The 27,979-nt window shown below is 65.7% G+C and overlaps 7 protein-coding genes across 7 annotated transcripts in view; 6 read left to right on the forward strand and 1 right to left on the reverse strand.

Moving 5' to 3' along the window:
- Positions 1–265: 265 nt before the first annotated feature.
- On the forward strand, positions 266–769 carry PFL1_06037 (uncharacterized protein; the record flags this gene model as incomplete). Its single annotated transcript, XM_007883575.1, has 1 exon — positions 266–769. The coding sequence occupies one exon, from the start codon at positions 266–268 to the stop codon at positions 767–769; it is 504 nt and encodes a 167-aa protein (XP_007881766.1).
- Positions 770–1,660: 891 nt separating this feature from the next.
- Positions 1,661–2,989, forward strand: PFL1_06038 (uncharacterized protein; the record flags this gene model as incomplete). The annotated part of the gene is made up of 1 exon (XM_007883576.1): positions 1,661–2,989. One exon carries the CDS (start codon positions 1,661–1,663, stop codon positions 2,987–2,989), a length of 1,329 nt encoding a protein of 442 aa, XP_007881767.1.
- A 750-nt stretch (positions 2,990–3,739) lies between these two features.
- On the forward strand, positions 3,740–4,798 carry PFL1_06039 (uncharacterized protein; the record flags this gene model as incomplete). The annotated part of the gene is made up of 1 exon (XM_007883577.1): positions 3,740–4,798. One exon carries the CDS (start codon positions 3,740–3,742, stop codon positions 4,796–4,798), a length of 1,059 nt encoding a protein of 352 aa, XP_007881768.1.
- Positions 4,799–5,530: 732 nt separating this feature from the next.
- Positions 5,531–7,213, reverse strand: PFL1_06040 (uncharacterized protein; the record flags this gene model as incomplete). Its single annotated transcript, XM_007883578.1, has 1 exon — positions 5,531–7,213. One exon carries the CDS (start codon positions 7,211–7,213, stop codon positions 5,531–5,533), a length of 1,683 nt encoding a protein of 560 aa, XP_007881769.1.
- Positions 7,214–9,945: 2,732 nt separating this feature from the next.
- On the forward strand, positions 9,946–12,099 carry PFL1_06041 (uncharacterized protein; the record flags this gene model as incomplete). Its single annotated transcript, XM_007883579.1, has 1 exon — positions 9,946–12,099. One exon carries the CDS (start codon positions 9,946–9,948, stop codon positions 12,097–12,099), a length of 2,154 nt encoding a protein of 717 aa, XP_007881770.1.
- Positions 12,100–14,598: 2,499 nt separating this feature from the next.
- PFL1_06042 (uncharacterized protein) lies at positions 14,599–17,880 on the forward strand (the record flags this gene model as incomplete). The annotated part of the gene is made up of 5 exons (XM_007883580.1): positions 14,599–15,652; positions 15,769–15,866; positions 16,010–16,779; positions 16,941–17,655; positions 17,797–17,880. The coding sequence occupies 5 exons, from the start codon at positions 14,599–14,601 to the stop codon at positions 17,878–17,880; spliced, it is 2,721 nt and encodes a 906-aa protein (XP_007881771.1).
- Positions 17,881–20,484: 2,604 nt separating this feature from the next.
- PFL1_06043 (uncharacterized protein) overlaps positions 20,485–27,979 on the forward strand; it is a gene marked incomplete at both ends in the record, with an annotated part of 8,228 nt that continues 733 nt past the window's right edge. Inside the window, 3 exons of the mRNA XM_007883581.1 lie at positions 20,485–27,292; positions 27,403–27,471; positions 27,584–27,977. Of these exons, the coding sequence (XP_007881772.1) occupies positions 20,485–27,292; positions 27,403–27,471; positions 27,584–27,977 (7,271 nt within the window). The remainder of the gene's footprint in view (positions 27,293–27,402; positions 27,472–27,583; positions 27,978–27,979) is intronic.

Below are 27,979 nucleotides of genomic sequence, written 5' to 3' on the forward strand. Positions count from 1 at the left end.
CAGGTCGCTTCCCACAGCTCCACCACTGCCGAGCATCATCCGTGACTCCAGGCTCCGGGTCGCTGCGAATACCATCAGACGCTCGCACCATCTCCTTACGGATCCCGCTTTGGCTTCTATCTACCCGTGAGTCGAGGTCGAAGTCAGGATATGCACGCCGAGCCATTGAGAGCTCGCTCGTCGCTGTGCGTGCGTCACCTAGAGACACCGTGCTGACCGCATACAAGCGCTTCCCCGGGCCCTCGCTCTCTCCAACCGGCAGACCATGCCGGACTCTTCCCTCGTCGTCCACCCCAAGGAAGACGTTCGCGTCCACTACACGGGCTGCATCATCGACGAAGAGCACTGGGACGTGGTGGCCGACGGCTTCCTGTGGCTGCCGGACAGCACGATCCACATCTGCAACAACCTCGACATGCTCTCGGACGTCGAGCCCAAGCGCGGCATCATCCGCTGCAACTACGGCACGAGCGACGACATCGAGTTCCAGCTGGTCGGCAAGATGAACGTGCTCGTCACCCAGCCCGACCGCAGCATCCGCAAGGTCACGATCCAGCCCGTCGTCTACTGGCCCGACGCCGCCTTCAACGTCTTTGCCCCCACCGCCTTCGACGACGGCCCTGGTCCCCGCACCGTCTACCACATCGGCTACCCCGAGGGCCACGTTCTCAAGCTGTCGGACGGTACTGTGCTCAAGAGCGTCGCTAGGGGCTACGCCGACTGCCTCGACTTTGTCCTGGCGCCCAGGGAGGACCGTCTGGCCGCTTGAGCGATGGACGACCCAACGTCGAGGCCGCGGCTGGACCTCGATCTAGCCGCGCTCACGGTCGACAAGGCCGGACGGCATCAAGGCCCCCTGTGACACCCGTTCAACCCGCTTCTACCCTCCGGAAAGCCTCGGACAGCCCCTTTTTCGCCTCCTCTTTCGCCGCTGCTCGGCAGGTCAACCGCTCTCCTCTCTCTGTGCACGCCACTTTGGCTCAGCAACCATCAGCGGAACCACGAAGCCTTGTTTGACCCTTTCATCGACCGACGACTGTGCGCTACGAGGGAGGATCAGGGGGCAGCATGCTCGTCTCCGCGATGCCAAGGTATCCGACGGCCCCAGCCTGTGTGGACGCGTCGTGTCGACCTTGGCGGCGCTGACGGGCATCACCGGCTCTGCATTGCTGCCGGCTGCCGGCTGCCTGCTGCCTTCGGCGTCTTGACGAAAGAGGGACATGTCATCGGACGAGGATCTCGCTGAGCGTCTCTCCGTCGAGGCTGGCCGAAGGCACGGACCGGGAAGCGGGGCAGGAAAAGGTGGGGGAAATGTCGTGCTCGGCCTCGCCAGGTACGCCATGCGGTGAGTGTGGAACGCGCAAGTGGACAGACGAGAGCGGACCCTCGAGGCCTGGCAGAAGCGGGGAAAGCGGGGAGCGCAAGCAAGGGTCCACCCACGCCTGCTTCTGACGTGATTCGATGGGCGCCCGCCCAGCAGGCGGCAGGTCGATTGCGGGGATGGTATGTATCGGCTCGGCAACGCCTGCTAGCCGGACACAGACCGACCTCGCCTGCCTGCCTCTACAAAAGCTCCTGCTCTCTCTCCGTCGTCGCTCTCGCTGTTTTGCCTTCGTTCGACCACCATCCCGACATCGCACACCGACGACCGAGACCCGCGATGCTCTCTGCTCTACCCCCTTCGCATCCTGCCCGGACAGACCTTGTCGGTGCAGACGAGGCTGGCGGCGTCACCTTTCAGCATGCCACCGCCGACTTCCAGCGGCGGCTGCAGGTCCCGCTCGGTGATGGACGGGCCATTGACGCCGCCTTCCCAGGCATCCTGGTACCAGACCCTTCTCGCACTCCGACATCGAAGCTGCCCTCGAACGACGTAGAGGCCTACCTCGATGGCATCTCGGCACTCGCAAGGACTTCAGCGACGACCGCCGGAGCGCGAACTACTTCGTCCTCGGCCCTGGGCGAGCTGCTCGCGTCGCACGGCGGCGCCCTGCACTTCCGCTCGACACCGCTGCGCACCGCGGCCGACTTCTCGCGCTTCCTGTACACGATTGCCGGACAGCAGGGCTGGCGGCCGCACGTCGACAAGGGCCTGATGGTGCTTCGGAAGCCGCACGCCGACAACGTCGCGACGGCCAACGAGGGCCCTCCGTACCAGCCCATTGGGAGCCACAACGAGTACGGCCTGTCGACGCACTTCCCTCGCTACATTGCCTTTTTCTGCCTCTCGCCGCCGCAGCAGGGCGGGCAGACGCCCATCGCGTCGAGCCTCAAGCTCTACCACGACCTCGAGCGCGAGGTGCCCGAGTACATTGCTGCGCTGCGCGACGAGGGCGTGGCATTTACCATCCACCACCCGCGGGACACGATCGAAGGGTGCATCCAGGGCAACGCGCTCTTCTCTTCGTCGGCGTTTGGACCGAGTGAGGGCGTCGAGGGCGTCGTGGGCCTCGACGAGGACGCCAAGCGCAAGGTGGTCGAGTCCAACGTCGATGCCCTGGCTGCCGAGGGCGGATGGACGCCGACGCTGCACCGCGACGAGCCCACTGCGCCGCACTGGAAGAAGCGGGGCTTTTCGGCGACGTGGAACGAGGACGGATCGGTGCTCGTCACGCAGCGGGTGCCCGGGGTGCGCGACCATCCGAGCCTGGGTGCCAAAACCTACTTCAACAACATCCACAACCGCTTCGCCTACAGCCGGGCCGCCGGTGCGCTCCAGCCGCCGCACATTGCCAAGAACCAGACGACGGCGGCGGGCAGGCCCTTTTACCAGTTCCCGCCGCACATTGTCGGCGAGCGCGAGGACCGACCGGTCGAGGAGCGGTGGACGCGCGTGGCCGACGAGGTGACGGCGCGCAACCAGGTGGATGTCGAGTGGAGCGTGGGCGACGTGCTGCTCCTCGACAACCTGGCGGTGCAGCATGCGAGGAGGACGTGGAAGGGCGATAGGAGACTGCTCGCCAGCCTGTGGGACGGGGCCGACGAGTAGCCCGTCGATTGACGTTCAAACCAACATGGCTGCCTGCACAGCCACACACACACTCTCTCTCTTTGCTCGCTGTGAGCGAGATTCATCTCCTCTTCGTGCAGGACGCCTCTTCGTGCAGGACGCCTCTTCGTGCAGGACGCCTCTTCGTGCAGTACGCCTGCCTGCTTCTGACAGCTGCCTCGGCATGCTCAATCGCACGCACCCTCGGTGGCTGCGAGACAGGCTGCCTTCCGCCCTCAGGACATGGTTCGGACATCGGTCCGACCCGTTCCGCTCCCGAGTCTACCTTCAGTGCAGCAGCACCGGCCACCTTCCGAGTGGGACATGTACCGTTCTTTTTCGCGGCGAGGCTGTGCAGATCATGCCTTCGTCGTTGATGTCCGAGCGCCAGGGAAGATTGCACGAGCAAGCAAGGCGATGCTGCAAGGTGGCGAAAGCGACCGAACCCGCAGATGTCATGCATGCACACCGACGATCCTGTTTCCGAACCTTCTTTGCAGACCCAGAGCACCGCCCACGCTCGCTCCGCCCGTGTTCCGCCTCCTTCTGGTCTTGGCGTTCACTCTTTGCTGTGTTGTGTTCGGGAGTCGCCAAACCGCCCATTAGAGTACCTTCGGATGGCCCGACGGCGACGGCAGCAAACGAGTCGGAGCGAAGAAGAAGCAAAGGTATAAAGCGGTTGACTCGGCTTCGCCCCGCAGCACCTCGGCTCTCATCTTACGCCCAAAGACCCACCGTCCGCAACGCACCATGTCCTTGCAAGAGACGCTTCGGGCCGCCTCGGCGCGCAACACTGCCCTCCTAGCAACGCTGGCAGCCACCGACCACGCCGAGCCCGCCCTGGTCGAGCTCGAGCGGCACATCGAGGACCTGACCGACTCGCTCGCGTGCCAGACCAAGCTGCTGGGCGACCTCGAGGCCAAGCGCAAGGCCGAGCACCGCGAGCACGTCGAGTACCGCGACAGCATCGTGCGGCGCTTTGCGTACAAGGTGGCCAGGAAGCAGGAGCGCTTCGAGGAAAAGGCGTCCAAGGAGGAGCAGGACTACCTCCACGCCATCCAGGCCGAGCGGAGCGCCACCGAGGAAAAAGAGGCGCTGCAGCGCCTGCTCGACGAGGCCAGGCAGAGGAGGGAGCACCTCCACAGCGAGACGCGCCAGCACGACGACGCACAGAGGGAGCTCGATGCGCTGTACCACGGCATCTTTCGCGGCGCCACGCCCGGGTTCCCGGACGAGGATGTGCAGGAGCGCAAGACCGACACCGCGCTCGCAGCGTACCAGGAGACGCGGCGGCGGTACGAGCTCGACAACCAGGTGCACGGCCTGCTGCTCGGAGCGCTCCAGCGGATGCAGGAGTCGGGCAAGTACATGGCGGATGCGCGGCAGAGCTCGCGGATGGACATGTTTGGCGGCGGGAGCATGGCCGACATGCTCGAGCGCTCGTCGCTCCACTCTGCGGAAAAGGCCAGCATCGAGGCGCAGCTGCTCCTCGTCCAGGCGCGCATGCTCGACCCGGCCCACGTCCCCGAGGTGCCGCGCCCGCAGATCGCCCAGGGCAGCGTGATGAGCGACGTCCTGTTTGACAACATCTTTACCGACATGGACTTCCACGACAAGATCAAGCGCAGCCAGACCGAGGTCGAGACGTGCGCCGCCGCCATCAAGGCGCTGATGGAGGATGCCACGCAGCGGCGCTTCTTTGCTCAGACCGAGGCGCAGCAGGCCGAGGCGACGTTGCAGTCGGCCAGGAGCGAGCTGCAGAAGGTCAGACAGGACATCTTTGCTCGCGCCGCGTCCGCGACGTCGTAGGTCGAGGCGAGGTCGGGACGGATCAGGTTTGGCTCGCTGTCAGATTGACAGCGAAACCCACCAGTCCTCGGGGCGCAAGGTTGATGCTATCGAGACGCCGGGCAAGACGCGCACGCACCACAAGAATTGCTCGTTCATCGAATCGGTCGCGCATCGGGGCCCTTTGACAAGGTGCTGGGATTCAACGAGAAGCTAAAAGTACAGGAAGGACGAGGCGTCGTACGTGCGTCGGTAGCGAACCATGACATGCGGGGGAGGGGAGAGCGGGAGATCGTGGTATCATCGTGATGGGGAGAAGGGGGCCGGGCGTCTAGTCTATGAGGTCTGGACGCTCGGGAGGGCATTACCAGTGCGTAGAAGTGACGGAAGCAAATGCCGGAGGGGGTAATGGAGGTCGGGGTGGGCGAATAAGAGGCCAGGGACGAGGAGGAGGAGGAGAAGGAGCGACGAAGCGCCCTTCGCTCTTCCACCGTCTCCTGGCAGCGAGGCCGAGTGTTAATGCGGCGGCCTCCACCGAACAAAGCCGTCTACTCTGCGAAGATGCTGAGGATGGGAGGGTAGATGTGACGAGAGGTAGATAGCTCCGGGACCGGTGTTAATGCGGGATCCCACGCCGCAAACGTACGAAGTTCCCTCCTGGACCGTGGATAACAGTGGTGGCGCGCAGTCACGCGGCGCCGTGTCAACGCCTACGAGTCGCGGGCGCCCAGGCTGGCGCCCCTGCGAGGCCGATCAGAGGACAAAGAAGCGCTTGATCTTGTTGTGCACGCCCGACTTGTCCTTGGCGGCGTCCTCCTCGTCCCACATCCTGGCGTCGGCCTCGATCTCCTTGAGACCGGAGACAAAGTCCATCTCGTGGACGGGGATGATGCGCGTCTTCCAGAGGTACTTGAAGCCAAAGTAGAGGGCGGGGAACCAGGCGAGCGGCAGGTAGTTGCTGAAGAAGCTCGCCGTGTCCCAGTGTCCCGGTCGGAAGACTTCCCAGCCGGAAAAGACGAGCACGATGCCGACGATGAGCAGCGTCCAGTACGCGCCGACCAGGGTGAAGCGCGACTTCCACGGCAGCATCGAGCGCGGCAGGTTCTGCGCCTTCATGCCGGCGCGGAAGCGGATATAGGTGATGGCAATCGAGAACCAGGTCAGGATGCCCGAGAGCGCCGTGAGGTTGACGAGGAAGCTGAAGACATCGGCCGAGGTGCTCGAGCTGCCGAGGTAGGCGAGGGCGCCTACGAGCCAGCAGACGGCAACGGCGTAGTGTGGAATGCCGTTCTTGAGCGTGCGAGAGAAGATCTTGGGCGCCTGTCCCTTCTGCGCGAGCGAATAGAGCGAGCGCGAGGTCGTGTACAGGTCCGAGCAGCCGGCGCTGAGGGCGCTGGTAATGATGGCAGCGTTGACAATCGAAGGAAGCACTTTGATCCCTGCCGCTTGGATGGCAATAACGTAGGGGGAAGCCGCAGCAGTGCCCGAGGAGCCAAGGAGCGGGTTGTTGTGTGCAACTACCAAGCCGCAGCAAAACACGCTCACGACGTAGAAGCCCACTATACGGACCCAGACAGTGCGCATGCAAATGGGGAGGATCTTGCGAGGGTGCCTGCACTCGGCAGCAGCAAGGGCGAGCATCTCTGCGCCGATCATGCTGAACGAGGCCTGTGCAAGCACGTTGAAGAAGCCGAGGAAGCGGCCTGTGGCGCCAGGGATACCCTTGTATTGGACCAGCGCGCCGGGGTCGCGCCAGTACCGGAAGCCGATCGATTCGCCTTGAGGGCCGCCGCCAGCGGTGATGACGAGCGAGATGATGATAAGGGCCGTGAGAGTGATGACCTTAATGGAAGCGAAGATGAACTCCATCTCGCCAAAGATGCCCGTGCCAAACGCGTTGACTGCGAGGACGACGAGGGACCCGACCGCGATCCACACCGCCTGATTGACCTGGCTTGCAGGGAGCCAGTACGAGATGAGCACAGCGGCTGCGCTCAGCTCCGCAGCGAGGATCAATGTCCAGCAAATCAAGTACGACCAACCCATAGCTGCGCTGAGAGCGGGATCGACGAAGCGACCAGCGAGGCGGATATGGCCGCCCGAAACGGGTAGAAAGGTGACCAGTTCCGAGACCATGAACATAACGCAGACGACGACGGACGCGATGAGGCTGAATCCGAGGAATAGGCCGAGGGGTCCACCGTTCTGCAGGCTGCTGCCGACGCCGAGGAAGATGCCGGTTCCGATGCAGGCGCCAATCGAAATGAAGATGAGGTGTCGGGGCTTGAGCTCGCGGCGCAGGCCAGTGCCGTGATAGTCGTGGCGGAAGTCAAACATGTCGTGGACGACCGGTGCGACCTCATGGTCCGTGACGCTGCTTTCCTGGATGTAGCCATCATCCTTCCCCGAGGGGGAAGCGACCTTCTCAATGTCCATGGTGAATGGCGGCTAGACGGGCAGGTAGGCGATGGGCAGCGGTGGGGTTTATTGCAGCAGGCCTTCAGTCGCAGTGAGATCGTGTTTCGGGGCACGGAAAACGCCAAGTGGTGGGGTCGAGTCGCTAATGAGATGAAGGGGGGCGGACTGCTGGGTTGGAGCAGGAGGAGAGGAGAGGGAGTGAGGGTGGGGGGTGCGGGGGGGCAGGATGAAGGTGCGGGGAGGAAGACGCGCTTTATCTACGGGCGGCAAAGAGCGTGCGGGGCGTCCGTTCCCACGAAGCGATACCTACCGAGCCGCCTCGCGTGCGCTGCAGGCCGTTCGTTGGCCCGTCTTGACCGTATCTCGCAGCGCACACAGGGCGACTTCGTTACGCCGGCCGTGAGCCACGACTGGGCGAGTGGCCGTGAGGCCTTGGGGGCGGTCGAAGGGGGTTGGCCCGAAGACGGACCGCCGCCTGCAGCTTTGGCCATTGTCGGGCGTAGACGAGGGAGCGGGGAAGCAGGCTTCGTGGGGTGGGCCAATCAGAACGCCGCCCGCTTTCGCCCTCGACGATATCGCACATACGTACAGGCGCAGGGGGCGTGGGGCCACCGTCGTTACGTTGTGCTTGTGGCCCGGCATGGCAGCCCTGCCGCAATGTCTGGCCACACACTCTTACTGCCTGCACGCATGGCAGCCTTGTGGGGGACGAGGCCTGGCCCGGCTGATGGCTCGCGAGAAGAAGGCCGTTGCAGCCAGCGGCTGGCTCGCGTGGCACCGGGATTATCGTTGGGGCACCACATGAAGCACGCAGCCCGTCTGAGGCTGGGTCAGAGGGTGCACCCGAGGCTGAGGCGGGCGTCGCGGCTGGTGACTTGGCCACGCCCCGTTGCCCCAGCCCGACTCTGTACTCTCGACGAGGTGCCCTATCGGATACAAAAGGACGAGCCTCGGTCCAATCACCGTTCACTACTCGAGCTTCGCATGGCTGGTTTATCCTGCCTGGTCAGCCGGCAAAGCAGGCCGCCCCTTGCCGTGTGCTGCCGCTCACCGCCCGAACCTCGAACGAGACAGGGCCGCCAACTGTGTCGAAGGCGCCCTGCCTGCCTGCCTCGCCCCAGCGTGCCGCGTCCCCAGACCGTAGCATACGATATCTCCCGGGCTAGGCACGAGACAGTACCTGACGACTCGCATGTGGTAGATGCCGGCATCGCTACGCACGTGGAGCGAGAGGCCTCGTCGTCGTCCCGAAGCGATCTCGTGACCACGCGATGCGGGCCGGGCAGCGAGGGTAGCAGTAGTGTACCATCATACGACGTCCCATGTCGAGACTGCTCTCCGATGGTGGTGCTGCGATTCTGTCTCCAAACCGGAGCGGCAAGACTGAGCGGGCGGCGGAGTTGGATACATACCTTGACCGGCCGAGCGGCGGAAGCGCTAGGGGAAGCGGCGGCTAGCCTCTGGCAAAAACGCCGAATTGGGCCGCCACAGGCAGGGAGCGCAAGCTTGCGCCGCCAAGCCCAGCCTTGCGCCTTTAGCGCCCGACGCGGAGCGAGGACCGGCCTCGGCCCGACTGTGCATGATTCCTCCTTCTTCCCGCACGGTAAAGATCCGCTGCCCCCTTCGCGTCGGCTCCGAATTTGCCAATCATCTCGTGCGGCTCAGAGAGCGATACTGGCCCATCAAAGCTTGGGTAAGCGAGGGCGCCCCTTGCGCCACCTGCCCGCTGCGCCGCTTCTACGGTAACGGCGCACCGGAAGATTTCAGCTGCCCGGCCTGGGGCAACTGTTTCAATTTCGCAATACAAATTTACGGTTTCTGACACAGAATGCCGAAGCCAAGATAAGTAGGCCCTTCTTGACTCTTCAAGTCAAAAGGTTAAGCTCGCGTGGGGGGGGCCTTCAGGGCTTCTTCTGACTCGAGCGGCGCCGTTTGCTTTCTTCGCACGCGCGCGCTGGCCTCTGGCCGCCACCCTGTGGCCCTCGTACAACGAGCAACCAGCCTGCTGGCCGGCACACGGGTGCGCTGGCAGAGCTGGCCTTGCCTGGCCTTTGTACGCTTGCCGCTCTTTTGTGTGGGCTCACGTCGTGCGGCTGCCCTCCACCGGCCATCCAAAGCAGGCGGCCTCTATGCAAGCTATCGTAACCTGGCGCTGCGTAGAGGTGACGGTAGGTAAGTAACGCCAGCTTGTCGGCGAGCTCCTCCTCTGGTCCAAGCCGGGTCGCTCAGGCAGGCTTTGCGATACAGCGAGCGAGTCACGACTCGACGCCGTGTGCGTGTGTGTGTGTGTGCCTGTGTGTGGTTGAGGTTCGGCTGTGGGAAGGAAGGGAGGGACGTCTTCTTCCTGCTGGGAGCCGTCGGGTCGGCGAGCCAACCTCCGCCGCACCGCAGGCCGCTCGCATCGAACAGAGGTCCACCGACCATTAGGCTTCACTTTCCTGCTTCCTCACACCACCACCGTCACACCAACCTTCCTTCCTCTTCACCCACCGTCTTCCCCCCACCCTCCTGTCGTCTACTCGCTCCGAGTCACCGACATCAACCAACATCTCAGCCGTCGGCACATCAGCTTCCGCTGTCGATTGCCAGCGCAGCAACCTGCATCGACCACCTCTCGCGGCCGTCTCTCTTCCCGCGATATTAAATAGCAGTCGACGTCGGACTACTCGCCCATCGATTGCTTCCCATACGGCCCCTTTCACCTCTCGCATCTACCTACGCCGCCCACCACTTGACGGCTGTTCGACACCATGACCGACGCCATCAAGGCTACCTTTGCCGCAAAGGCGCTCAAGGACGAGGCCGTATTTGTCGCCTTCATCACCGCCGGCTACCCGACCAAGCAGGACACCGTCGAGGTCATGCTCGCTCTCGAGCAGGGCGGCGCAGACGTCATTGAGCTCGGCGTCCCCTTCTCGGACCCGCAGGCAGACGGACCCGCCATCCAGCAGAGCAACCAGGTCGCCCTCGAGCAGGGCGTCGGCTACGTCCAGTGCCTCGACTACGTCAAGCAGGCCCGCGCCCGCGGCCTCAAGGCCCCCGTCCTGCTGATGGGCTACTACAACCCCACGCTCGCCTACGGAGAGGAAAAGGCGGTGCACGACGCCAGGCTCGCCGGCGCCAACGGCTTCATCATGGTCGACCTCCCACCAGAGGAGGCCGCCGACTTCCGCGGCTACTGCACAAAGGAGGGCATGTCGTTTGTCCCGCTCATCGCGCCTTCGACGTCGGTCGGCCGCATCCGCCACCTCGCCTCGCTCGCCGACTCGTTCATCTACGTCGTCTCCAAGATGGGCACCACGGGCGCATCGACCACCGTCTCGAGCTCGCTTCCGGACCTCCTCAACCGCATCCGTTCCATCACCAGCATCCCTCTCGCCGTCGGCTTCGGCGTCTCGACGCGCGACCACTTTATCGAGGTCGGCGAGCACGCAGACGGCGTCGTGATCGGCAGCAAGCTCGTCGCCAAGCTCAAGGAGGCCGGCGCCACTACCGAGGCCCGCGTCGAGGCCGCAAGGTCCTACTGCGAGGAGATCACCGGCAAAAAGGAGGGCGGCATCCGCCGCAAGCAGCCGCTCAACATCAAGGACGCCATCAACCAGCCCGACTCGATCCCCGTCCCCAAGGTCGACGCCGTCGTCAACGGCGACAAGGCGCCCGTGCCCGGGTTGGACCCCATCGTCGATGCCAACGGCAACGTCCGCCCGCCGCGCTTTGGCAAGTTCGGCGGCCAGTACATCCCCGAGGCCCTCTACGACTGCCACGTTGAGCTGGAAAAGGCCTACATGCACGCCCTCAGCGACCCGACCTTCTGGGCCGAGTTTGAGAGCTACTACGAGTACATCGGGCGCCCCAGCGAGCTCTACCCGGCCGACCGCTTCACCGAGGCGGCGGGCGGCGCCAAGATCTGGTTCAAGCGCGAGGACCTCAACCACACGGGCTCGCACAAGATCAACAACGCCATCGGTCAGGTGCTGCTGGCGCGGCGGTTGGGCAAGACGAGGATCATTGCCGAGACGGGAGCCGGCCAGCACGGCGTGGCGACGGCGACGGCATGCGCCAAGTTTGGCCTCGAGTGCGTCGTCTACATGGGCGCCGAAGACGTGCGGAGGCAGTCGCTCAACGCGTTCCGCATCAAGATGCTCGGCGCCAAGGTTGTCGCCGTCGAGAGCGGCAGCAAGACGCTCAAGGACGCCGTCAACGAGGCCAACCGCGACTGGGTCACCAACCTCGCCACGACCCACTACATTATCGGCTCGGCCATCGGACCGCACCCCTTCCCCTCGATTGTGCGCGACTTCCAGTCCATCATTGGCAAAGAGGTGCGCAAGCAGCTCATGGAGCGCCGCGGCAAGCTGCCGGACGCCATTGTGGCGTGCGTCGGCGGCGGCTCCAATGCCATCGGCATCTTCCACCCCTTTGTCAACGACCCGAGCGTCAGGCTGATTGGCGTCGAGGCCGGAGGCGACGGCATCGACACTGACCGCCACTCTGCGACGCTGTCCAAGGGCACGCCCGGCGTGCTGCACGGCGTGCGCACCTACCTGCTGCAGGACCAGTTTGGCCAGATTACCGAGACGCACTCGATCAGCGCCGGCCTCGACTACCCGGGCGTCGGGCCGGAGCACGCGTTTCTCAAGGACTCGGGCCGCGCCGAGTACATTGCCGCCACCGACGAGGAGGCGCTGCGCGGCTTCAAGATGTGCACCCAGCTCGAGGGCATCATCCCGGCGCTCGAGACGTCGCACGCGCTGTGGGCCGCCTTCCACCTGGCCAAGACGATGCGTCCGGACCAGGACATTGTCGTCAGCCTGAGCGGCCGCGGCGACAAGGACGTCGAGCAGATTGCCAACGCCATCGCCCACGGCGGCTGGGGCGAGAAGCTGGGCTGGAACATTGCCTGAGCGCCGGCCATGCCGCCATCTGATGTTGTCAGCAGTAGACTGTCCGCTTTCGCTGGGTGGTTGCGCGATGAACACCGATCTTTCTCTCTCTCTCTCCGCTTGTGCATCGGTACGGTCGCTCGCTCGGCGTGATGGCTGCTGAATCCTGTGGCTGCGAGCCACCGTGTGTGCGAGATGACCCAAGGATGTTGGAGCGGCGGGGAGGGGAGGATGGAGGAGCGGCAGCAGCGCGATACGCCCAGCTTCGAGATCAAGGCAAAGGGTGTGCCCTGAGTCGGTCTCGGTGGGGACCTCAGTAGTAGTGAATTCGACGAGGACGAGACGAAGGTCGGTCGATGTCTGCGGACTCGGCCAGGTCATCGTGCCGGTGGCTCATTGTCGACGAAGACGAAGGAGCTGAGTCGGTGCTGATGGACGGACTGCGCACAAAGGGGTTCTAGAAGCGACAAGCGAGCGAAGCCCCCTCGTGCCCCGCCTGCCCGCCTGCCCGCCCTGCCGTGGTGGGTTCTTGAGATGCGCGCAGAACACGTACACGTACGTCTTGTTTGAGCCAGCCAAGCAGGCCAGGCAGCGCGCGTGCAGGCCAGCCAGGCCGGGTTAGGCTCAGGGGTATCTGAGCAGGCCCACGTACGCCGATGCTGCGCTCCTGCAAATACAAAGGAGGCTGCCCTCGCCGCACACTTTGTATTGGTTTGGCTGCGCCGTCTTTGCCGCACTTCTGCCCGCTTATATCGACCAAGAGGGGGACCGGGGGGGGCGTACTTGGCACGAGCAAGCAAGACGGCAAGGCTAGCGCGCTGGCTTCGATGGTATGCTTGCAAGGTCTGTGGCGGTGGCGACGACGGCCTGGCGAAGGCGGGGCGGGCGCAAGCAGGCCAGCTGGCAGAGAGAGAGAGAGAGGGCCGGGGGGGCGAGACGAGAGGCTACCGGTACGCCGCTGCTAACGCTTAGGCTAGGTGAGGTGAGGGGCGTGCGTGGGTTTGGCTGGGCTGGGCAGGGCTGGGCTGGGCTGGGCCGGCTGTTTTGCCTGGCGCATGGCCCGCGCTGGGCTCGGCGTGCGTGGTTGCTCGTGTTGCCAGAGAGGCAGCCAAGGTCCTCGCAGCACGCCGAGCCAGCCAGCCAGCCAGCCAGCCAGGCCGGGAAAAAGAGCCAAGCAGGCAGCCAGGCAGGCAGGCGAGCCAAGCAAGCAGCAAGCAAGCAGGGGCGAAAGGCGGCGGCGGCGCAGGCGAGCAGCGGGCGTGCCGACCACGCCTTCCCTGCTGGGATCTTGGGCTGGCATCTTGGGCCTGCTGGCCTGGGCCTGGGCTCGGCGGGGCTGCGGGCTGGTGCCTGGGACCATGACCATCTCACCACCACCATCCATCTCACCGCCGACCCAGTCCATCCCCTGCCTGCGGCCTCTTCCTCTCCCTCTCTCTCACTTTCCCCCCTTTCCTCTCCCCCTTTCCCCCTCCAACCCTTCGCCCGCCTGCTCTTCTCGCCGCGCGCGACTTCACCACACGCTACCGCGGACCTTCGCGAGCCTCCCGCCGCCTTCGCATCGGAACCGGAACCCCCTCCTTGGGTCCACTCCCCATCCGACCCTCCGCGGCGACTCCGCACCTGCTTCTGCGCCGCGCAAACCCAACGCTCAGACCGCCTCGCTCGACCTCACCTGCAGCCCATTGCCGCCATCCGTCTGTGCATCTCAGCCTCTCGTCTTGCCACGTACACGCACGCCCATACCACGCACCGGCATCACCACGACGCACACGCACCACACACTTCGTCGCAATCAGGCAGGCCCACCTCCGTCAGCCATCTACGCAGCACCTAGTCGCACCAGCCCGATCTTTGCCTTCGTCGACTCCATCCTTCCCTCCCCACCATCCCGTCGCTCCCTGTGCCTCTGCGCATCAAGGTGATCCGAGCGCACTTCGTCTCGTTCCTCGTCCACCTTCCGCCGCCCCTGGTTCTGGACCTGCTTGCCTCCCCGTCGCCTGCTCCTACCGCCATCGCGCAGCAAGAGCCAGCACACCTGCGCCCCAGACATTGAGACTGGCTTCTACGACTGCCTCGATCTGTCCTTCGACCGGCCGAACCTGTCCCGCTCGCTCTCACGTCGTCGGACGGCCGAAACCTGCTTGGCGCCACCTTGCACTCTCCCATTGTCGCATCTCACCCGCTCGAACTTCTGCCTCGATCGCCGTCCCCTGCACGCCGGCCTTCAGCCCTCCTGCTGCCCCTCTGCCTCTCCCTTTCTGCGTAGAGCTGGCTCTCTACACTCGACTGGCACGCCTGCAACGCTTTGACGCTGCTCGGATCCCTCGTCGCACCTTTCACGCTCTCCTCCTGCATTGAGCGTCAGCCTCCATACTCCACGCCGAGACACCGTCAGCGCACGATAACCAGTCACATCCGCCGGCCTTGATCGATCATAGCGCTGGACCGCACGTCGACTGCCTACCACAGACACCGTCATCCCCAACCAATCTGACATTCGAGATCGCCGTGACCAACATGCATCAATCACCGCGGCGGTCGGTGATCAAGCATCCGCACAACTTTCAGGGCGCCCAGGTCATGTCGAGCAGCGCCGAGGCCCTGGCCGAAGCGAGCGGGCGCTACGATTCAGGCGCCAGCTACGCCCCTCGGCCCGATGCCGGCGCACCCGCAGCGGGGCCCGGTGCTGCTGCTGCTGCTGCGTCGTCGTCGGCGAGCAACACCCCAAACTACCTCAAGGGCGTCGACGGCATCGGCAACGGCAGCGGCGAGCTCGGCACGCTTGGCACCAACTTTGACCTCGGCGAGCTCGACTTGATCCCGCAGAGGAGCGCCCCTGCACCTCCCGGCGGCGCTGCGCTGTCGTCTGGCTCGCGCGCGCAGATCCACGGCGTCGCGGGCGGTCCAGCCAACGTGGCCGGCTCCTCGTCCTTTGTGCGGGCAGGCACGTCGACCGCGTCTCCTCCGACTGCCTCGGCACCGCTGTTCGCCAATGGCGCCCATTCCCCCGCCTCTGCGTTTGCATCGCCGTCGCAGCGCGTGGGCCCGAGCAGCGCTCGGCCCGGCCTGCCCCTGCAGACCTCGCTGCCCTTCAGCACCGGCGGGTTTGCTCACTCGTCGCCTACGCAATCCGGCAGCCCGCACTCGAGTCCGTGGTCGCCCACCAACTCGATGCCGCCACGCCCAGTGAGATCCAACACCTCGGCGGCCGACACGCTCCAGACGCTATCCACGATCCCCTCTGCCAATCCACCACCGGCGGCGCCCGCCATGGTGCAGCGGTCGCATTCCAGCATCGGCGCCCAGCACCACCACCACCACCTTCACCAGCAGCCGCCACAGGTATCTGGCGTCAACTCGCCCACGCTCGGCAGCCACACCTCGCCGACGTTGGAGGGCGGGCCTCACGACCACTTTTCGCCGACGTCCTCGACCGGGGCGTCATCGGCAGCGCAGAGCCAGTTCCTCTCGGCCAACCGCGACCGGGAAAAGAGCAGGGACGGCACCCTCACCCCGGGCGGCCGCAACACCTTCAAGAGCGTCTTTGGCGGCTTTGTCAACTCGATGAGTGGTGAGTCTCGGGCTGAGGCGGCCGTTTGCCGAATGTCGAGACCTTCCTCGCGCGTTCAGAGACTGATACAACGCCGTCGCCGTCCGTTTGTCCTTCTGCGCCACTCGTCTCTGCAGACGTCTTCTCGCAGCAGAAAAAGATTGAGATCTCCACGCCGTACGATCCCGTCCACCTCACACATGTCGGCTTCAACTCGGATACGGGAGAGTTTACCGTGAGTGCTCGCACTGGCGGAGCGCTCACTCGATATCCAGAGCTCCACTTGGCGTGGTGGCACCGCTTGCTGACTGCCTAGCTGTCCGACCGCTTCGTCGCGCCTTCTTTTTGATGTCCTCGTGTTCGTTTCCGTCCGCACAGGGTCTTCCAAAGGAGTGGCAGCAGCTGCTGCAAGAGTCGGGCATCTCGCGGCAGGACCAGGAGGCCAACCCTCAGGCCGTGATGGACATCGTCGCCTTCTACCAGGACGCCACCCAGCACGATAGCGAGCAGGACGCAGTGTGGAAGAAGATGGGCGGCGCAAAGGGTGCCGCCGCCGATTCGGGCAGCTGGCCGGACACTGGCAGCGAGGAGAGCGGCAGCAAGGGCGGCGTCGTCGGTGCCGGCGGCCAGATCCTCTACGAGAAGCCGCGTGCGGCGCCAGCCCCTCCCGGCGTTGTCTCGGTCAGGAAGTCTCCCCGGGTTCCCTCGCCTCCGGAGCATCGGCCAGGCGCCGCTGCAGGAGGAGCATCGGCGGCGACAGGGGAGGCGCAGTTCAAGCCCAGCCGACCGGCGCCTCCGCCTGGCGCACCGGCTTCCGCGTCGGACCGGGCGAACCGGTCCCCCTCGCTCAAGGCGCCTTCGCAGCCTTCGAGCGGCAAGACGTCGCCGGCAACGAGAGCGCCAGACATGCCCTCTACGGCACCGCGCCAGGCGCCCGCAGCGCCCGGCTCCGGCTCGTCGTCGGTGGCATCGTCGTCGGCCGCCGCCGCCAAGGCCGGTGGCGCCAAGACGACCGGCGCCGTGCCCCGGCGAAGGGAGACGAAGAAGAACACGGTCAAGGACTCGGACGTGATTGCCAAGCTCCAGGCGATCTGCACCGATGCTGACCCGACCAAGCTTTACCGGAGCCTGCAGAAGATTGGACAGGGGTGAGTAGCGCGCGTGCGCACCGAGGTCCGCCCGGCCGAGGTCCCGTGGCGGCGGCCCCGTAACCATCGCATCTCGCAGCAGTCGCTGACACCTGACGGCCGCGTTTCCTCTCCTCTGTGCACCTCGCCCTGCCCGTCGTCAAATCCCTTCCCGCCTGCAGCGCATCCGGCGGCGTCTTCACGGCGTACCAGGTGGGGACCAACCTGTCGGTGGCGATCAAGCAGATGAACCTCGAGCAGCAGCCCAAGAAGGACCTCATCATCAACGAGATCCTGGTCATGAAGGAGTCACAGCACAAGAACATCGTCAACTTTATCGATTCGTTCCTGTTCAAGGGCGACCTGTGGGTGGTGATGGAGTACATGGAGGGCGGCAGCCTGACGGACGTGGTGACGTGCAACATCATGACCGAGGGCCAGATTGCGGCCGTGAGCCGCGAGGTGCTCGAAGGGCTGCGGCACCTGCACGAGCACGGCGTCATCCACCGCGACATCAAGTCGGACAATATCCTGCTCAGCCTGACGGGCGACATCAAGCTGACCGACTTTGGCTTCTGCGCGCAGATTGGCGAGTCGCAGGCCAAGCGGACGACGATGGTGGGCACGCCGTACTGGATGGCGCCCGAGGTGGTGACGCGCAAGGAGTATGGGCCCAAGGTCGACATCTGGTCGCTGGGCATCATGTGCATCGAGATGGTTGAGGGCGAGCCGCCGTACCTCAACGAGAACCCGCTGCGCGCCCTCTACCTGATCGCCACCAACGGCACGCCCAAGATCCACAACCCGGACAACCTCTCGAGCACCTTCCGCGACTTTTTGCGCACCTGCCTCGACGTCGACGCCGAGAGGAGGCCCGACGCCGTCGGCATGCTCGGCGTGAGCGACAGGGAGCGGCGGCGGCCAGCCTGCCTAACGAGGCGAGGCGAGATGAGATGAGGCAATCTACTGACACACCTCCCTGCCTTTGATCCCGGCCCCCTCTGCTTTCGTTCTCTGGGACGCCCATGACCCCCACAGCACGCCTTCCTGCGCCGGTCCGAGAGCCTTCGGACGCTTGCGCCGCTGATCAAGGCGGCGCGCGAGCAAGCTGCGAAGAAGTGACGACGGGTCGCGCCAAGGCCTCATCACCTGCTCTGCCTCGAATGCCTGCCTGCCTGCCTGCCTGTCTGCTCGCTCGTGCTCTGGGCTCTGGGCTCTCTTTCCCTCTCTCTCCCTCTCACTGTCTCGAATCCGCCTCTTGTGGTATCTATGCGCGCCCGAGCGTCTCTCCGGCCCCCTGCTTTCCTGCCCGCAGCCCGCAGCCCCGCACTCTGGCATACCTATTCCCCCTCGCCCTCTCCTCCGCACCCCATCCGGCGCCTTCCCTGCTGTAGAATCCCAGTGGCGCCCACCAGACCATCTCAAGAACGAAAAGCGAGCAAACTCATGACGTCCTTCATCTGATCGTCTTGTGCCTCGAAGTAGGGCAGGGGAGGGGCTTGGCTGGTATCTTCTTGTCCCTTGGGAGGCGATCGGCGCGTGTGGACGAGAGGAGATGCAATGGGCCCGCTCTCTATTAAACCAGGCGAAAATCTCGGACGAAAATCGCGGGCGTCCGTGCCAGACAGAGGCTCAGCTGGGGTGGCTGGTTGGCAGACGGAAGGGTCCATCGCGGAGGACTCTCCTGCGGCCTTTCGGAATCGGATTCAGGCGAGCAAGCAAGCGGGCTGGGAACGAGGTGATTCAGGCACGACCCAACGGACAGATAGATAGACAGCCGCCTTTGCGTGCGTGGTGCGTGCCACCTTGCTGGCTGGGCGTTGGGCCTACTCGTGCGTCTTGGCGACTCGAAAGCTGGCGGAGCGCGCGGTGGCATGCGCATCTGCCATATGATGTATGTGTCTCTCGCCCGATGAGATCACGTACGCTCTGTCGCGGGTGATGCTCTGAGCGCTACGGTCACGATGAGCGGGTGCGGGTCGGCGGGGACGAGGTGCAAACGAGCTCTTGGTTCAGTCACATCACATCGTTGGGCAGCGCGCGACTTTGCTTGCCGCTTGCTTGCTTGCCTGGCTGCCTGGCCTCGGGGTTGGTTGGCCTGGCCTGCCTGGCTGTTGCGTGTCTTCTGGCCTGCCGCGCTGGGCCGGGCTTGCGGCCGTGTGAAGGCACAGAGGCAGGCCAAGGCAGACAGGGCGCGGTGTTGTTCTCGCTGCTGGCCCCCCCTGGGCCTGGCCCCGCTGCTGGACCGCCTCTGGGCTCGTGCCTGGCCCAGCTGCCTGGCTGCTTTTTTGAGCTGGCCCCGCCGCTGCCCCGTCCTGGCTTGGCCTGGCCTGCCCTCTCTCTACCTGGCCCCGTGGCCGTGGACGTGACTTGCCTCGGCAGCAGCAGCAGCAACCAGCAGCAGCAGCCTCGTCGTCGTCTTCGTCTTCGCCGTCGCCGTCGTCCGCCGCTCACCAACCACGGCTTCTCGCACACACTACTCCCTTCACACAGCCGCACCATCACCTTCCCCGACCGCCACTCGCGTCGTCGCCCTTTGTCGTTCGTCGCAGTCGCAGTCGTCGGCACCGCTGCCGCCGCCAGCCCCGGCTCACCGCAAACAAGGCCCCTCGCTCGACCAGAGCACGGCTGCCCTTTGCCCATACCCCCCGGTCCCTCTCTTTCTTTCAACGACGCCCTCTGAGCGCTCACACGCACGCACGCAACCTCGCCACATCTCGCTCGCCCAGAAGCGGCGCTGTGGAAATCGACAAGTACCGTCTCTCCCTTGCCCCTACCCCCTGCCCTAGTCGCTCCTTTGGACAGCTCCCTGCACTCTCTCGTCCATCATCCTGCCATCACCCGCTGTGCAGCACACCTTCTCACTCGGCCAGCGAGACCGTCAACCGCCGCCTCTCATCGCTTTCTTTTCCGCATCCGCATCGCCTCGATACCACACCTTTCCTCAACCAGGACCCAGTCTTCATACCCCTTTCGAGCGTCCCAGCTCTTCTTTGCTCGACCCCCTTTCAATCCGCCAGTTCCCTCGTCCGTCCTTCAGGCGCTTCCCTGCCTCCATCAAACTCGCCACCGATCGCCCGCCGCGTTCCCGGACACGCTCGTGGGGCTCTCGAAGCTCAGCACTCCCACCTCTCCTCCGTCTACCTCGAGGGACGCTGCCGCTTGCCGTCACCCACGTTGAACTCTCATCCCCTCGCTGAGCACTGGGAGCTCTCATTCGTCATCTTCGCTCCATCGTCGCCCGCACTCGCCGCTGTTGATGAACCCAGTCGCTCAGCCAGCTTCCAGCCCAACTCCGTAAATCTACACGCCACCGCCTTCCATCCGAGCCAGCGGAAGATCCAGCCCCACCGCCGCCGATCGAAGCATCCTATTCTGTCGCCATCTTTCGGAAGGTGAGTGAGCTCTCAGGTCGTTCTGGCGGGTGGATCTTGCACAGACTGGGCGCAAGCCTCTTGCGGCAGTGCATCGACCTCCCGGACCATACTATCGGCTTGACGCGGTACTGCAGCCCTGCGCTCGGCCCAGTGAGCATTAGCTGACACTTCGACCCCTTCGCCACCGTTCTGCTCCTCCACGCCGCTCGCAGCACGCCGGGACTGCCACTCCGCCGCCGGCTGTTTGCGGAGCGAAGCGACGTGAAGCGCCGATCGGATCGCTCGCGCTACAAGCCTCGAAAGCCCGCTCGTCGTTCGGGAAACGTTGCTGCCCAGCCGACGAGCCACGATGGCATCACGGACCGCCTACGAAGAGCCGGAGCGCCGCTCGAGTGCAAGGCGACGTGTCAGCTCGACGCTCGACGGCCTCCGATCGACCAGCGCCTCGTACGCCTCCCAGACGGCCAGCGGCCCGCCAGAGTCGAGTGGCCAGCCACGCCGCACCCGTCTCACTTCGATATCAGGCCTTCCAGGCCCTGCCGCGCCTTCAAGCTCGGCGGGGACCCGACTGCGTACGCTGTCCACCTCGGCCAAACCTGGCGCCGCAGCTGCTGCCGCGGCAGCGCGCAGGGCCGAGGCGGAAGCGTCTTCAAACAGCGTATCGACCACCAGCTCGACGTACAGCTCGCGCAACGCCTCGGCCGCCTCGTCGTCCAATCTTGGCTCACGCCGCACTTCCTGGACGCCCCAGAAGACGGCTCAGAACCAGGCCACAGCGCTGACCGAGCCCAGCAACGTGGCCGGCAACCTCGCGCGGCCATCGACTGCCTCGCGCATCCCGTCCATCAGCCGCGGCACGGGCACCGGGTCTTCGCGCCTCGGCGATGCGCTGCTCGGCCAGAGGAAGGCGAGCGACTCTTCGGCGAGTCGCTCAGCGGCGCTGCCGACCTCTGGATCGACATCCAGCGTAAGCCTTCCTCGCAGACGAGATAGCCTCGTCGGTCCTCGACAGTCGAGCTTCGTTTCGACGCAGCAGCAGCAGCACCTGCCTGCGCCATCATCGACGCTGCGGCCGAGTGTGTCCAACTCGAGTCTCACTGAGTCGGCCAGCATCACTTCCAGCATGGGCCCGCCTTCGCTCTCGGCCTCGACCTCGAGCTTCGCCACCGCCTCCCGCCCTCGAGACACGCTGACGTCGTCCAGCTCCTTTACCGCTGAACGGACCACATCGAACGGCAGGATCCGGGCATCGCCGTCACTGCCGCAGTTTGACGGCGGCTTTTCGGCGCCGCTGTTCGAGGGTCTGGCAACGACGTACGAGAGCAGCGATAGCCTGACGCACGCGGCCGAGGAGAATGCCACGCCGATGGCGCACTCGCAGCCCTTCCCCGCTTCCAGCCAACCACCGGAGGCTGGCACCAAGGCGACCGTGGGCACGGCGCCTCGGCGGGCCAAGCCCAATCTGCACCTCGGCCTGCGCGAGTCGCCGCAGATGTCGTCGCGCTTCTCCAACTTCTCGTCGGCCGTGGGCACGCCGGACACCACCGACGACGCCAGCCGGATCGTCATGATGCGCAAAAACTCGACCTACAGCAACTCTAGCACCAGCGGGCTGAGCGACAGCCTGGCCAAGAGCGGCTCCGAGCAGAGCATGGCGGGCCTCGGCATCGGCCTGCCCTCGACCATGCAGCCGCCCCCGCCGCCAATGCCGCCGCCGCACAGCGGCAGCCGGTCGGGCGATCTCAGCACGTCGCTGTCGAGTGTCGACCGCAACCCGTCGTCGTACAACAGCTCAATGCCACAGACGCCGGACCGCTTCGGCGAGCACGCCACGCCCAACGCCACGCCGATGATGTACGACCGCGCTGGCCAGATTGGCATCGGGGAGCTAGCGACCCCGCGCTGGAACTTTCCCTCGTCGAAGCTGCCGAATTGGTCGTCGCACACCTCGAGCCTGGCCGAGGCTGGAGGGGCAAACACAGCTTCTGCCAACGGCGTTGACCCCATGCCGCGATCGGTAAGCGGCGCGCTGAGCGACGATGGAGCGGTGCCCCTGCGGTCGCTCGTCGGAACGGCCGGCAAACCGCGCGGCCCTTCCGGTAACAGCCTTGTCGAAAACGCCAGCCACTTCCCGTCGGCGCTGCAGAGGCGGGCCGAGGCCAGCCGTCACTCGCGGTCGATCTCCTACTCATCGATCAGCAGCGCCCAGCGGAGCATCCAGCCGCCGTCCGAGGACCCGCGTGGCGGCCTGCCCATCTCGCCCTCGGTGCCCGCGGTGCCCCGGTCGTTGGAGGGCAGCGTCTCGCTGCAGGCTTTGGCGCGCGGCTTTGGCGCCTCGACGTCGGAATTCCTCTCGGACCTGGATGGCGTCGGCCCAGGAAGCCCCCAATACTCGATCGACGCCATGACCGAGTCAGAGCACAGCGTTGCCAACACCGACGATGCCTCGTCGACCGAAGCACCCAAGCAGCTGGACCACCTGGTACCCAAGGGCGCCGATGCGATCCTTCTCGAGGCGTCGCGCCGGTCGCCGCGGATCGGAGACCTGTCGTGGTCGCTCGGCGAGACCGGGCCGTTTGGGACCGACGCTGGCGGACCGGCTCCAGACACCGCCGACCAACAGCAGGCGAAGGCGCCTGCAGCAGAGGGGATGGCATTTGACAGCGGCGTGCTCAACGCGCTTGAGAGCGACGAGCAGTGGCGCGGCAGCTTCGACCTCAACGCTGCCATCACCGAGCTGCTCAACGATCACGACAAGCGACGGCAGGATCGCAAAGGGGCCGGACAGGAAGGCTCCTCGAGCCCTTCGGCCGAAGTCGACGGCGCTGCTTCGCCGTCGAAGCTGGATACGCTCTCGGAAGAAGGCAGGCCGAGCGACGAGGCCCCTCTCGGGCGTCCGGATGGCGAGGTCCGTGGCCTGCCCCAGATCCCTGCTACCTTGTCGCATCATGGTCAGCACGAGCAGCATACGCCGTCCGCGGCCCGTAGGGCCATTTCAGACTCGCCCAAGGTCCGCGACAGTGCACTTCCGTCCCGGCGCAGCCGACTGGTCAGCACTGCCGGCAACTCAACGGCGGGACTCCCTGCAAGCGCCAGCGCCACCAGCCTCGGCTCTGCTTCTGGCGCACCTGCTTCCAGCACTTCGTACCCGCTCGGCGCCAACGCCAAAGTCGGCCCACGACTCAGCTCGATTGCTCATTCCACCTCAGGCACCACTCGCAGCAAGCGCTCCTCGTCGGCGAGCATCGGGCAGTCGCTGCTGCGCGGCTCGATGCCTCTGGGCGCGGCCGAAGAGTACGGCAGCATCCTCAACTCTGCCAAGGAGGATGCGGCCGCCGATGCGCTGCGGAAGCTGGACGGCCTTGGCGGCACGCCGCGGAGCAGCCGCGACAGCCGTTCAGACCTGCCAAAGAGCCCCCGCGTCAGCCGACAGATGTCGCGGCCGGGCAGCGCCGGTCGAAAGACCCCCGGCACCGGCACCGGTACTGGCACCGGCAGCCGACCCTCGTCGCCGTCGAGTCGCGTGCGTCGCTCGTCCAACTACGACTCTCCGGCCTCGCGTGGCATCGACAAGCAGCTGCGCGGCGATGAACCGGGTAGCAGGAGCAGCGTCGTTCGTTCCTCCCGCATCCTGTCCAAGGCCAACAAGGCGCAGGACGACTCCGGCAGCGCACCCCTCAATGGCAACGGCGACGGCACGTCGAGGACCCCGCCTTACGCCAGCCCCCGTCTGCGTCGTTCTCAGCTGCCTCCACTGCCGCAAGGTGATGTGGCTGCGAGCCACCGCATGTCGCAGGGCATCGGCATGGGGGCCACCGCGTCCATCCGCGAGGTCGGCGCCCCGAGCGTCAGCCGATCTGGGTCGCGCTCGAAGCGAACCAGTGCCGCCAGCGACGTCTCGGCAGCCCAGCTCGAGGCATCGAGGCAGGATGGCGGCAGCGGCGGCGCTGCAGGCAGTAGCAATGGCGCGGGGATCGACGAGGTCGATTCTCTGGGTCTTCCAAGCCGCGGCAGCGGTATCCCACCCGTGCCTCCGCTGCCCAAGGTCTGGGAGGCGTCCAGGTCGGCTTCGCTCCACTCGGAGGCGTTCGGCTCGGCTCAGGCGAGCCCGATCATCTCGGCCAGCCAGAGCTTGATCTCGACCTCGGCCGACACGTCCGAGGAGCAGCAGCGGCCGCAGCAGCAGCCGCAACAGCAGCAGCAGCAGCAGCAGCAGCCGCCGCAAGGCTATTCGGAACCGCCACAGCAGCGGCAGCGAGAGCCATCGGCCCCTCCGCAGCGGCCGACCCCATCGAGCCTTTCGCCGAGGCAACCGACGAGTCCCCGACTCGGCACGGGCAACAGCGAGGCTGGCCACTCGAATCTGCGCAAGTGGAGCTTCCCCAACCTCGCCAGCGCCCTTAACCGGAGCCCCTCAACGTCGGCGTCGACGGCGACGCGGTCCAGGCAGCCCAGCACCTCGGCGTCGATGTCGGCGCTGAATGCGGTCGCAGCGGAAGAGGCCAAGCAGCGCCGCGGCACCGTGTACGGCGACGGATACAGCCGCACCGAAGCCGGTGGGGCGATGGAGCCCGGCATGGCGGCGGCCCGAGGCAGCGTCAACTCGATGGCCCGGATCGACGTGCTCAAGGCCAACAAGGGCGGCCCGGACGTATCAACGGGCAGCCCGCAGAGCAGCCGGGTGTCGAACGACACCAACAACAGCAGCCCAAGGGTGCGACGGACGCCATCGTTTTTCCAGCGCGCCACGAAGCGGTCCAACGGGTCGATCGAGACGACGCAGAGCTCGCTGCACGCCAGCGGTGACGCCGACGAGAGCAAGTCGACGATCGAGGTGACGCCGCCCAACTCGGGCCGCCTCTCGCGCAAGTCGATCATGGGTCTTGCCGGAGGCCTGCTGGGCCGCTCGACGTCGAAGCGCAATGTCGAGGTGCCCGCCGGCGATGGCAGAGGCACGACGACATCGTCTGCGGCCGCCAACGCCAGCACGACCCCTGGCCGCGTTGCCAGAGCGGTCGGTGGAACGTCCGAGAGCTCGCAGCAGAAGGGCACGTCGTCGACGGCGTCGAGGCGGATCAGCCTGGTCGCCCGTAAGCGCGGCAAGACGCTCCCCTCGTCCGCAGAGCCTCCGGTGGTGCCCGCCCTGGCACTGCCCAAGGAATCGCCCGAGGCAGAGAAGGCTCCAGACGCCAGAGAGGCGAAAGCGACCCCGGCCAACGTTTCGACCGACAGTGCGCCCGTCCTCCGCGCGCTTCACCCCTCCTCTTCGTCTTCGAGCCTGTCCAACTCGATGATGGCCGACATCGACCGAGCCGCTCGACTTGCTGCCAGCTACGACTCGCAGGCGACCTACGAATCCGCCAACAACGAGATCGAGGAGATCGCCGACGGCGCGTCGGCATCTGGCGTCAGCCGCGGCAACTCACCGACCAAGTCGTCCATTGCGTCGTCGTCGGCGGCGGGCGGCAGCCGTATTCCGCGCGCTGCGACGATCCGGTCGTCGACCAAGACGCTCAGCGGCACCGCCAGCAGCAGCGTCGCCAGCAGCAGCAACGGCCACGCGTCGATCTACGCGACGCCGCAGCAGAGCTCGATACGGGCCATAGGCAGCTCGGCCAGCAGCGTGACGGCGTCCAAGGCGGCGTCGTCGTCGCTCGCCGCCAGCCTGGGCATCCAGCCCACCGAAGACGACTCGCTGTCGGCCGTCAGCTCCGACGCGACCAACGGCACCGCCAAGCCTGCTGTCGCTGGCACTGCTGCCGCCGCCGCGGCGACGCCGGCCAAGTCGGTCACGTCGCCGTCGCAGAAGCCGCTCTCGTCTTCGCTCGTCTCGATCCTCAACGCGTACGCGGCAGCCAAGACGCCGGCCGAGGTCGAGGGCGTGCTTCGCCGCGCGCGCATCGCCGCCTACTCTTCGACGCTGACGGCTAGCGAGCGCGAGGTGCTCAACAGCCTCGGCAGCCGCAACGAGCAGCACAAAAAGGCCGACAGCACGCCGAACGGCACCCCGTCGTCGTCCACGGTCGGCAGCAAGGCCAGGGCCTCGGGCATGACCGAGGCCGGTACGCCCGCCCGCGCCGCCAAAGTCTTTTCGACGTCGAGCTCGGCGGCCAACACGCCGGCCAAGGCCGACACCAGCGTCACGGTCCCCGTGCGCAAGGTGCGGGCCTCGCTGAGCGCCGCCTCCGGGGCTGCCGCGCGCGTGTCGCGGGACACGGCCAACTCGGTGGCCGGACGGTCGTCGCGGCAGACGACGTCCACGCTAGGCAACCGCAGCCCGGCGCCATCGGACAGCGGATCGGCCACGTCGTCGACGGCGGCGGCCTCGGTGCTCGACGAGGAGGAGCGGCTGGGCGACCTCGAGATGGAGGCGTACATCAAGCGGTCGCAGGCCAAGAAGCTGGCGTCCGGCGCAAAGCAGGCCGACCTCGACAAGCTGCTCGAGTTCCCGGACCCGGTGCCGCCCAGCCGCACGCTGTCGCCGAGGCAGGCCGAGGTCATGTACGGCAACAAGATGTCGCCGTACGAGCTGCACGAGATCTTCAGCTACCCCGAGATCTTCTACTGCGGCCAAAACGCGTCGCAAAAGCACCGCGCCACCCTCGACAAGCCCAACAACAACCACGGCTTTGACGACGAGCGCGGCGATTACCTGGTCACGACGCGCGACCACCTGGCTTTCCGGTACGAGATCATCGACCTGCTCGGCCGCGGGTCGTTTGGCCAGGTGCTGCAGTGCCGCGACCACAAGACGGGCCACACGGTCGCCATCAAGCTGATCCGCAACAAGAAGCGCTTCCACCACCAGGCGCTGGTCGAGGTCAAGATCCTCGAGAGCCTGGTCAAGTGGGACCCCGAGGACCAGTACAACGTGCTCAAGATCACCGAGTCGTTCCTGTTCCGCAACCACCTGTGCATCGCCACAGAGCTCTACAGCATGAACCTCTACGAGCTGATCAAGGCCAACAGCTTCGCCGGCTTCTCGACCAAGCTCATCCGCCGCTTCACGACCCAGGTCCTCGCCTCGCTCTCGCTGATGCGCCAGCGCCGCATCGTCCACTGCGACCTCAAACCCGAAAACATCCTCCTCAAGCATCCCAGGAGGAGCGGGATCAAGGTCATCGACTTTGGATCGAGCTGCTTCGAGCACGAAAAGGGTGAGTCACCGTGGCCGCGCAGGTGATCTGCCGACCATGGTCCTTTGCCCCCTGTCGCAGAAGGCGCTGACGGCGCCCCTCTCTCTTCCTTATCCACTCTCGGCACGCAGTCTACACCTACATCCAGAGCCGCTTCTACCGATCGCCCGAAGTCATCCTTGGCATGAACTACCACACAGGTGAGTCGCCGAGAGAAAGACTCTAAACTCACCCGCTCAGCCCAAGACGGTCCTCCGAGCTTCGCACGCTAATCTCGTCCCTCCATCCCCGACTCTTTGTGCCCGCCTACAGCGATCGACATCTGGAGTCTCGGGTGCATCATCGCCGAGCTCTACACAGGATACCCGCTCTTCCCTGGCGAAAACGAGCAAGAGCAGCTGGCGTGCATCATGGAGGTGCTCGGCGTGCCGGACCGCTACCTGATTGAGCGGAGCACGCGCAAGAAGCTCTTCTTTGACAGCACGGGCGCGCCCCGGCCGGTCGTCAACTCGCGCGGCAAGCGCCGCCGCCCCGGGTCCAAGACGTTGGCGCAGGCGCTCAAGTGCAACGACGACCTGTTTGTCGACTTTGTGGCAAAGTGCCTGATCTGGGATCCAGAGCGGCGGATCAAGCCGGACCCGGCGATGCGCCACCCGTGGATCCAGCAGGGCCGCCGGCTTGCCTCGGTCGCCGCGGCCGCCTTGTCGT

The sequence above is a fragment of the Pseudozyma flocculosa genome (genome assembly GCF_000417875.1).
Source record: "Pseudozyma flocculosa PF-1 unplaced genomic scaffold scaffold00023, whole genome shotgun sequence".
Taxonomy (NCBI): Eukaryota; Fungi; Basidiomycota; class Ustilaginomycetes; order Ustilaginales; family Ustilaginaceae; genus Pseudozyma; species Pseudozyma flocculosa.